Here is an 11637-nt window from a genome sequence, read left to right as displayed (position 1 = left end):
TTAATATTTATTCAATATTACCCTGGACTGGTACCCGAAGCGGAGGGTTGATCGCCTTTCCTTCATGTGTTAATGATCAAGATAACACTGCGTTTATATGATGCAGTGCCCTATGCACCATTGGGGTGCGGATAAGGGTTTTGAATTTTCAACATTCTGTTTATCTGCTTCAAGTGCGTTTACGCAGTCTACGATACTGTGATCACCAGGCCAGCCATACAAAATTCGTATATAAACCCGCTAATTTTTGTGTTTTTTTCTAACTTACGTCAAGCACTAATATTAATGAGTTAAAATATGGAACACATATGTACATATTTAACCTCTCTGTGTGTACCGTCCTAACCATAAAATACCAGGTCAGATAGTGTGTGGCCCCACGTTTAAGATCAAGTGATTATATCTCTAGATTATGCCGGGATTTGGACTACTAACGCCGTCTATTGATGATACAAAACAATTAAATCATTTATCAGCTAGTTACATATTTTACCAACTGAACAAACAATGTTTTAAAATGTCATTAATATCTGAATCAAGAGGTTAACTTACAGTTACGCCTGCCTCATTTCAAAGGTAGCAAAAAAGGAATTATCTAATATTTTTATACGAACATTATATACCAACCTCTTTGTTAAGGTCTGAACTATATGTATATACTTATTAAACCCCGTTGCCAGCAGTTCACAGGTGTAAAAAATATGTGTGTGAAGTGTGTTAAAAAATTAAATAAGTAATAACTTAAAACTCTCCTTATCATTCATCGTTCACTTCGTGTAACACTACTTTATACAAAAAGTAAGAACTTATTTATAAAATAAATATTTAGGTACAGATTTCAGTTGAGTATGTATTGTTTGAATACATATTATGAAAATTAGAGTGTCTAATAATAAATATTATAATTAAATAACTAAACTAAAACAATAACTTTGGTAGAATATTTGGAATGCATCGTTAGAGATTTTGGGAGATGAACTTCTTCTCGTTGAAGCAATTTTCTAATTCGTTGTGAAATTCATCGATTTGCGTATCGATGTGATGAAATACTTGAGTGACCTGATGAGAACCGCTGCCAGAGTCAGAAGAAATGACACTGGTACGCTCGGAATCAAAACTGTTACCTGTAATTACCTTTTCGTGATTGAGCGTAGAGTCAAATCGAACATGCTTTTTACCTATATTCTCCGGGTGGCAAGAAATATCGCTTAAATCAACATAGTTACTGAGCGTGCTTGTTTGCGATGAATACAAGTTTTCTTTGTTGTACATCATGCTTTCTTTAGCTCGTTTCATCGGGGTAATTTCAAAAGGGTTCTTGGTATTAATGTTGGCTGATGAATAACAATCATTTGCATCTTCGTAATTCATCTCTTCACATTCAGTATCGGTCGAATTCAAGTTCAGAGCTGGATTAATGAAGCAAATAGGGAGTGGTCTCTTTGATTTCTCTTGAACAGGCGCTTTTCTTACGATTTCGTAAGGATTGAAAGGGGGAATTTCCAATTTTTGAACTGGTTTCTTGTCATGTTTGAAAACATCTTTGATTTTGTTGAATATCTTCGAAGATATCTTATTATTTGGCTTTGAAGATTGCTTTTTGGCATTATCAATCCTGCCAGAATTATCTTTAAACGTAACTTCTATACTGTTGCTTGCATTAGGTATGTTAACTTTGTTTATGTTTATAGTGGATTTTTCGCAGTTGAAGATTTCAGTTTGCGATATATTCGTTACGTCGCAGCCGAGGATTTTACTCTGTTTATTCATTCCATCAAACTCGAAAACGGGTTTGTTCCGGCAAGATGCTGTAGCGAATTTATAATTGATCGGTTCATTTAAAGTGCTGTGGCCAAATTTAGGCTCATTGGTAATGGATTGTTCGTCCATATATTGAATAGAACTGTCATCATCGGCAAACAATCGCCTCGGAACAACAACATTTTCATCAATTGAAGTAATAGATTCAATTTCTGGCTCAGACGTGTTACCAGTCGGTTCGTAAACAGATGTAATTGAAACGCTATCATTTTGAGGGACATCGGCTGATTTGACGGGGATATCGAAGGGGAAATTGGATACAGTTTCCATCGGAGCTTCTTCAATTGCATCATAATCTATTTCACAGTTCAAGAAAGGATTAGTACACTTAGGAACGTGTACATCAGCCCGTAATTTCTTCTTTGTAATTGTTGTTATCGTTTTAATTTCCATAATATTACTTTCATTTAAATCGTCATCTAAATACAGCGCTTCTCCATTGACGCTATCATCGATTCCGAGTTTCTCGATAAAGCTGAGATCGAAACTGGCTCTTCGCTTAGCAACACGATTACCATATTGAACAGGTGTTGAATTGACCTGTGTATTCAAATCACTAGATTTTCCATTACACCTGATAGATTTCTCTTCGACAATCATATTGAAGGAGTCATTATCATTTAGATTGTAAGCATTTTGATAAGCTGGACTCGAAATCTCGGATATCGAAGAAAGCTTAGTATTTACGTTAGCGAGTTCTTTCTTCAAAAGCCCGTTGAATTCATTTCTCGGGAGATCCAAAGCTGGATTTTCGAATGAAATTCTGCTGTCGCAACTTTGAGATCTCCTACTACGTTTGGAAGGGGCGACCTCCATTAGGTTATTACACATTGTATCTTCTGTTGAAAGAATGTCAAGAGCGGGGTTCATGTACGCATTTGTGCATTGCAGAGTCCTTTTTCTTCTCTTCCTTGGACTCGGGTCCACCTCAAATGCATTGTTATTTATCGCATAGCTCATGTTTGACGTCTTGTATCAATAATCCTGTAAATAAATTAAATAAAAATAAGTAAGGCAACACAAGAATGAAGAAACACGGTGGAAGAGAAAAAGCTTATTACATTTTATGAAAACATAAAATATGTGTGTACACTTGGGTCTGTTTTTGTGCGGATCTTTTTTATGCCATTTTGAAGTTATGCGATTTTCAAATGTAATGGAACCAATCCCTTATTTTTGTATATAGATGAAGTCTTTTTTTTTATACGAATTTGAATAAAAAAATCTAAAATTTAGACTAGTGCAGGTTACAACCGTTAAAGTGTGATTGTGTCACTGGCACAAAGTTAAGCTCAAATCTTACATCGTATTTATGAGATACTTTATTGGAAAAAACAGAAAAAGGACTTGTAATTTGGATTGAAAATGTATCTCAAAAACGATTTCCCATGTGTGGATATTTAATTAACACATTGTAGTCGGGCGCTTCGAACAACAGACTCTAGCCTATAGCGGACATTTTTCGCAATTAGCGCAAAAATATATCGCTTTCTTAAAATTGACACAATTTCTAAACCAAATAATATTTTCGATTGAAATTTTCAAAGAATCATATATGACATTTGATCATCAAAAATAAATTTTAACCATAATTTTTAATTAAGTATTCCGTATTTCACAATTTAAGAAGCATTGTAAACTCTAAAAAATAGTCTTCCCCTCCGAGGTATCATTCCCTATACAATGCTAATATATTCAAATAATAACATACCAAACAGTAAACAAAACAGTGCGAGCAGTATGAAAAATAGTCCAATACGTGAAATGACTCAAACTAAACTGGAGATTGAGATCGCATAAAAACTCTAGATTTCTGGGGATGCCTTTACAAGCGACACACTAGCCAATCCGGACGAGGCATCTCAAATAACGTCAACAGACTGTCGCCTAGCACCCAGGTAGCAGATTACCCTTCAACGCGTTTTATTTCACGCTGATAACAAACCCGTATATTGCCGTTTCCCGCCGATAACCGACAGTAGACAAAAACGGCATTTGCCGTGTCCCGCAGTTGACCGACAGTCCGCGAAAAACGGCAAATGCCATGTCCCGAAAAGTGTTTTATTTTTTGGTGATTTCATTTCAACAATCATCTTCTTCACCAAAGTTTGCAAACTTTATGATATTGTGGAACTGTAAGTGTGTATAAAGGAAAAACAGCAATAAAATAGTCACAGAAAATTAGTATTTATAAATATTTTGTCCGCCTCCGTAGTGTAATGGTCAGCACGCTCGGCTACCGTTCTGGAGGTCCCGGGTTCGATTCCCAAGGGGGGTAAAATAAATATAAGTGATTTTTTTACTGTAATATTTATTCAAAATTACCATGGACTGGTACCTGAAGCGGAGGGCTGATCACCTTTCCTTCATGTATCAACGATCAAAATAACACTGCGTTTATATGACACAGTGCCCTATGCACCATTGGGGTGCGGATAAGGGTTTATTGTTAATTTTAATATCCAGTTAACCTCCCTATAATGCTGGGCTAGGTACCACGTTATCAGAGGGGTTATTATAAGGAAGTTAATGTTTTTAAATTGTATTTTAATTTTAAATTACTCATTTCGGTCATGTCCGCTAGGTAAAGTGTAATTTTTTTTTTTAAATTTTATATTTTTTTTATTATAAATATTTAATATTTATCCTGGATCACTAAACTATCTTCAAAATTAAACTAACTAACTAAGGGTATACTGGCAAAAAACGTTAACTATAAAATCCCTGTTTGAATAATCCTTGTCTTTTTTTTAAAGGTTTTAGCCTGAATAAAATACCCGCTATTAAACTTTAAGTCGGATCGACTTTTAAAACCACATAAATATGACATTTCAAAGTACTTAGTGTATTTTGCCAGTTTATAGAGCGTTGGAAACTTTAAAATTTGCATAATTTACAGTTAATTCTTTTGCCAGTATACTCATAAAAATAAGATTACCCAATAAATTTCAACGAAAAACTTTTGAGTATGTCAGAAATTTTATGTACTAGTAAGTCGAATGTAAAAAAACGTAAATCGATTAAAAATTTTGCATTAAAAAGTTATTTCAAATGTTTTAAAGAACAATTCAACGATTATAAAGTTTTTATAATAAATAAAAGACGAATGAAGTAAAAGTCTTGGATAATATTATGCAAATTTACATGTGGTGCGCGTTCCATAAAAATAAAATAATTGTAAAATATGTTTCAAGAATCTGTAGATCTTACCTTTGTGTATAAAATAAAGTACGGATATTCGTTTAAGTAATAAAACTCACATAAACTGATATTTAATATACATGATTCAAAATGAACTAATTCATTTCGGAATAACGTTACGCTTTTGAAATATGAAACATCCGTTGTATTGTTTGGATTTTAAACGCTTCAGTTGACAGCTGCTATGGCGGCAGCTGCATGGTAGTCCCATACGCGAAACATAGATGTCTCTATACAGAATTTCTGTTTTACCGACAAAATATTTGTATGCAAAATAATAAAATCAGTGTTAATAAAATCTGACAGATGGCAGTAACATACGCATTTTACAAGTTTGGGAAATTAATAATTTATTCGTCTAAAAAAAAAAAATCTGTATATCTTTGTATGTATTACTATTAGTATAAGTATTAGTATGTATTACTTTAAAGGCTTCAGCCGTTCAATAAATAAATAAAATAAAATATCTATTCATTTTATCGACTTTCGTCAGCTGATCTTCTTAAAAATACAATACAGAAAATGTTAAGGCAAACATTACATTGATGACACTCCTTATCATTCATCGTTTACCTTGTGTAATACCACTCAAAAATGATTTTTTTTTTAAATTAACACGTTGATAGCCGTGTCAGCCACCGGTGGCCGACACCGAGGTATTCCAATTGGACCGTGTCGGCCACCGGTGGCTGACACGGCATGCCTAACGTTAGAGTGTCATTCTGTCCGTCGGCTACGCGCTCTGTATTAAACTACTATCAAACTTGACTGACATGGCCCTTCCATCTTACTACGATGTGGCCTTAGGATATCTTCATGGTTCTAAAAGATATACTCACGAATGTGATAAGTAGGTTAGGATAAAATACATGTACGATGTTTATATTTAAAGTGCTTTTATTGACTTATAAAAATTTGAACTATTAGTTTGATAAAAAAATAAATCTAAACAAAGTCAAAGGAAGAAAATAAACTTGGTCAAAAATTTAAATCGATATATATTTTATTACAACATTTTGAGTGTGTCCAAATACTTGTTCAAATCTGGATTACCTCCAATTATAGGAGTTATTTTTCATCCTATTTTTTGACATCTCATCAAAGATGAAGAAGAATATGGAAGTCTGAGCATTTATGGGGCTGACGACCGTCATAGGCTGGTTTAAGTGATCACTTTACACACGTGTAACATTTACCAATTCTATGACTTGTATCAATGATTAGGTCTACCCATTCAAGATATATTTAGTGTGGTCCGACCCGAAGAAAGAAAGACCAAAGCACAAGCCAATCATCCGTTTATCATGCTAACTGAATTGCCGGACGGTAAAATTCCCTGAATTTTTTTTACCATCCGGCACTTCAGTTCAGCATGATAAAACGGATGATTGGCTTGTGCTTTTGTCTTTAAATTATTATTGGGTGACACAAACGTATGTTGGCTGGAATCATGCAGCTTACATTATTTTCTTCTATTTAAAAAATGCATCAATAATGACTAATAGGATTTTTTTATTTAAAATTTTAAAATAAGAAATCTAAGAATTTGAATTTTTTTCAAAGCATACAATTTTATTTTTAATATTTTATCAGTCAATATAGTTTTCTGTCTTATATTCTTGATTGTTTGCATCCAAGTTATTCTTTGAACCTATAGCCAAATACTTGTTCACGCGTGCTGACCATTACACTACGGAGGCGGATTAAATATTAAAATTAAATGACACAAAATTTCATGTTCGCGCTCGAAATAAGTATGCACTAGAGACTCGAGAAAACTCGCGTATTTATTCGTTATTTAAATTGTAAAACGCTTGTATCTAATTTTCTTTACCCTTTGTTTGGACCTTAAACTTTTAAAACGTATCACAAGCAATTTAATTCCCAGGACCTTGTAGTTTTTAATGCCCCCAGGACGAACTTGCAACTTTTAATTTTATTTCGCTGTACGCTCCCGATCACATTAAGGAACATACCATCAAAGTTACATTAGCGCCACCCCCGGGCTGAGTAATATGTTAATAGGACGGTGCGATGGGCGGAGGGCGAAGGGCGGAGGGTTGACCCCTAGGGCCGGCCCTGGCCGAGTCATCTGTCTGCCCAAACTTTTAATCGAGTTCGGCACTGCTCGCACTCTTCATGCGATAGTGATGGGAAATCGATGCCAGTCTCTCGAGGGCATTATGACTATCATCGCAACTCCTCACTCAATTTAGTGACGGGAGATACTTTTTATTGGGCTCTGATTAACCCTGATACAGCATCACCCCGCCCCGAGATATAGATCATCGACTTGCGTAAGTTCGCAGTTTCGTACAATAACAAAAATCCCTGGAATTTCGGCTCTAAATTAATAATGCAGCAGGATCTCTTTAATCCGAACCCCGCTTATCCGAACACCTCTGAAATCCGAACGCCCACTCATCCCTTAAATATATGCCTAGATTTTTTTTACCTGTTCGTTCGGCTTTTTTTTTCCATGTAACGCGGTGGTGGAACGGCGTTCCGGCACCTTTTTTCACGGATATGTTTACACGGATTTAAAAAAATTCAAAATCAATTAAACAAAACGATGTTTATGATTACGTAATAATAATCTTTTTTTTTAAAAAAAATCGTCGAAATTGTAAAATATGGTATTGAAATGAATATTTCAATGATATTTGAATATATATTTTTTTAGAATTCCGGAAGCTTTTTTGTTTAAAAAAAAAGCCCTGCATGTTCAGTATTTCATAAACTGGGAACTTTATCTACAATGCTGTGGCTCGAATAGTATTGTTAACTTTGTGGTTTGGTAATATAACACTCTCCTTATCATTTCTTGAATGTTTTTCGCACAAACTTTGTGGCACATTTTATAAACGTTATAAAATTAAACAGCTTTGTTTTAACCACTTTTTATTATAAGTACACTTTAAACTACCGGTTTTGACAAGAACCTTATCATCGTCAGGGTTTATTAAATTATAAAACATTAAAAACATTAAAAACGTTTTTGGCAAGGGAATGCTATTAATGAACTATGAGTATTTGAATGTTTTAGAATTTGATAAACCCTTTATAAATGGGTTTATCAAATTCCGATGACAAGGTTCTTGTCGAAACCGGTAGGTTCAAGTGTACTAATATTAAAAAAGTGGTAAAACAAAGTTATTTAATTTTATAAACTCTGCTTATCATTCACCGTTTACTTTATGTCTACTTTAAAACTCTACTTCACGACTATCGGTTTCGAAATAACTATGCTCTCATATAGTAAACTATAGTCGACCTGATGAGAGAATGGTTACTCTAAAAAAATTGTAAGTATAGTTTTAAAGTGGTTTTACACAAAGTAAACGATCAACAAACAAAGCGTTACAGATATACGTTACCTGCCTTGTTGCCTATTAAATCCTTCAGTTATATCGTTTATGATAAAACGTGTAGATACAACAAAAATAGATGGATACAGTTTACATAAATCTTCATTATCAGAGACTTAATCTTCACTTCTTCTCTAAAGAGTGCCTTGTACTTGACAGTTTCTAAAGACTTCGATTCGAAAGTAGATAAACTGATACGGGCTGTACCTTCGTCTTGCGACCCCCCGAGACAGACAGAAGGTGTAAGGGTAGGTCTCCTGTAGCCTTCTAATGCCTCAAGGGATGTAAGCACTATTGAGATCTATAGATGTCATGACTTGAATGTTATATATCTGAAAAGATTAGAAATTAGACGCGTAAAGCGATTTATAGGACATAAAATCAGGCAGCAATTTCGTTAAAGAATGTATATATATATATTTATATATGTATATATATATATATATATATATATATATATATATATATATATATATATATATATATATATATATATATATATATATATATATATATATATAATATATATATATTTATATATATATATATATATATAAAAATATATATATAAATATAAATATATATATATATATATATATATATATATATATATATATATATATATATATATATATATATATATATATATATATATATATATATATATATATATATATATATATATATATATATATATATATATATATATATATATATATATATATATATATATATATATATATATATATATATATATATATATATATATATATATATATATATATATATATATTTTTTTTTTTTTTTTTTTGATATATTTTTTTAAAAAAAACTAATAAAAATATGAAAAACCTCCTAAATTAAAGAAATTTAAGTAAATTAAAAATTATACAAAATAAAGAGATGAGAATAGTTCTTAAGAAAAACAAATATGATAATATACAAAAATTTAAGGAAGAACTTAACTGGTTATTTATAAAAAAAATTAATATGCTGATATTTATACAATTTTTTTAACGATAAATTACCAACATATTTTAAGGATAAAATAGTTTTATACAAAAATTGTCATGAACATTTAACTAGAAAAAGGATAAAATAAGACTGCCATTTATGAAAAAAACAGAGTCGCGAAAATTGTTTTATGTATAAGGGTTTAAAAATGTATGATGAGATGCCTGAATGTATGAAGAATGAAAAGAGTCTGAAAGAATTTAAAAATAAATGTTCTGTGTACTGTACGGAAATGTAAATATATAAATGTAGATGTAGTAAATTAAGTCTATAAAAAAGTTTATTTTATGTAATATAAGCTTACTTAAAAAAAAAATAAAAAAAGGATTATTGCAGCTCTGTAAACGAGAGGTAGGTACTAGCTTTCTGAGGACAGAACCATTAAGATTTTAAAAAGCAATAACGTCCCTTCTTGCGTGGATGGAACGGCTTTTTCATAAATCTTTCTTAACGCATTTCTCCAACATTACTCTAATGTACCTTGCTAGCTACAAAATAACAATTTGAACAGTGAACACAAACGCTACAATGAAAAAAAATTGTCACTCAACGGCTTTGAACAGCAATGGGCTCTTCCTTAGTCGGTTTTATTTTAAATATGAACAATATTTTCACTATTTTGACATCTCATCAAAGATGAAGAAGAATATGGAAGTCTGGTCATTTACGAGGATGACGACCGTCATAGGCTGGTTTAAGTGATCACTTTTACACACACAGTTACACATGTGTAACATTCACCAATTCTACCCATTATTGACAACCACACTACTCAAATTCTTGGAAGTTCTATATATATGAACCAATTTTGAAACATTGTTCTTGAATCACTAGAACTTCACTAGAGATATCTATTGGTGAGATGAAAATAAGCTTTTTATTGAGCAGAAACTCTTTTATTAGTATGTGAGGTCCGAATCCTGGATTATAATCACACACACGAGAAACGCCAAAAAATATCATTTTCATTTTTATCAATTAAGCTTATAATTTGACCAGATAATTTATTTACAACATTTTGAGTGTGTCCAAGTACTCGAATCCGGGACCTTCAGAACGGTAGCCGAGCGTGCTGACCATTACTCTACGGAGGCGGACAAAATTATAAGAGTAGTAGCAGTTAAATAAATATTGTATTACAGGGCGTGATGGCCCCGGCGTTGCGTCAACATTCACAAAGTTACATCGACACGTATTACATTGTATAGCACAATACTATTCTAATGTTTAGTCTGACATGGCAGGGTGGATGAGGAATTTGTTATTCTGCTCGTACAGCGGGGGAAGTAACTCCGTACGGATAATGGTCCTGCTCCGTTTTCTGTTCCGCCCGTCTTTAAGTTATGAATATGTTGATGTTTTGACAGCGTGCAAAAACTCTCACTCCATTGGAAATGTGCTAACTAGTGCTAGGAAGCGTTGTGTGTGTATGTATGTAAATATATATGTACATAAATATATTTATTTATATATATATATATATATATATATATATATATATATATATATATATATATATATATATATATATATATATATATATATATATATATATATATATATATATATATATATATATATATATATATTTATATATATGTATATATATATATATACAGTGGGTGGCCAAATTATTAGGGACACTTCGAATTTCCTGTAATTTTCATGATCAAATGAATTTAATGAGCAAATAATTAGGTTTTTTAACTATTTTTTTATTGGTTGGGGTGCTTTATTTAGAATTTAGAAACAATGTAATCAAACATTTAATAAAAGTAATTTATTTTTATCATAAAAAGCGATTATTCAAAAATTTCAGAAAAAACCTTAATATTTAGTAATAACACCCTATGCTGCGATTACAACTTCCAAACGTCGGGGCATGCTTTCTATGCAGATTTTTGTATTGTGCCGAAGATTAGGGTTACCATGCCATACTCTGATAAGAGTTTCTTTCAGTAACCGCTTGGTGGTGATGACTTTTTTAGCAATTTCCCGTTTCGTTTACCTCCAAATGTTTTCAATGGGGTTCATATCCAACAAATTGCCCGGGCAAGGCAAAACACATACTCAACAGACGTTTTTTTCAGCCAGGAATGCGGTAACACTCTTGGCTTTATGACACGGTACTTATTCATGCATAAACACATACTCTTCATCACCAGGGAACCATTCCTTAGCTTCGGCTGGAGCCGACTTTTCAGTACTCGCTGGTACTGGTCTTGCCTCATGG

The 11637-nt window shown here is 32.4% G+C and overlaps 1 protein-coding gene across 1 annotated transcript; it reads right to left on the bottom strand.

Moving 5' to 3' along the window:
• Positions 1–597: 597 nt before the first annotated feature.
• Positions 598–2781, bottom strand: LOC148301495 (uncharacterized). Its single transcript, XM_088273143.1, has one exon. It carries the CDS (start codon positions 2779–2781, stop codon positions 958–960), a length of 1824 nt encoding a protein of 607 aa, XP_088129269.1. The 3' UTR covers positions 598–957.
• Between the last annotated feature and the right edge of the window lie 8856 nt (positions 2782–11637).

The sequence above is a fragment of the Brachycentrus maculatus genome, unplaced genomic scaffold (assembly GCF_059751285.1).
Source record: "Brachycentrus maculatus isolate JH-2025_06_01 unplaced genomic scaffold, ASM5975128v1 h1tg000555l, whole genome shotgun sequence".
Taxonomy (NCBI): domain Eukaryota; kingdom Metazoa; phylum Arthropoda; class Insecta; order Trichoptera; family Brachycentridae; genus Brachycentrus; species Brachycentrus maculatus.
The sequence above is the reverse complement of the archived record's forward strand: the minus strand, read 5'-3'. Positions and strand labels throughout refer to the sequence as shown.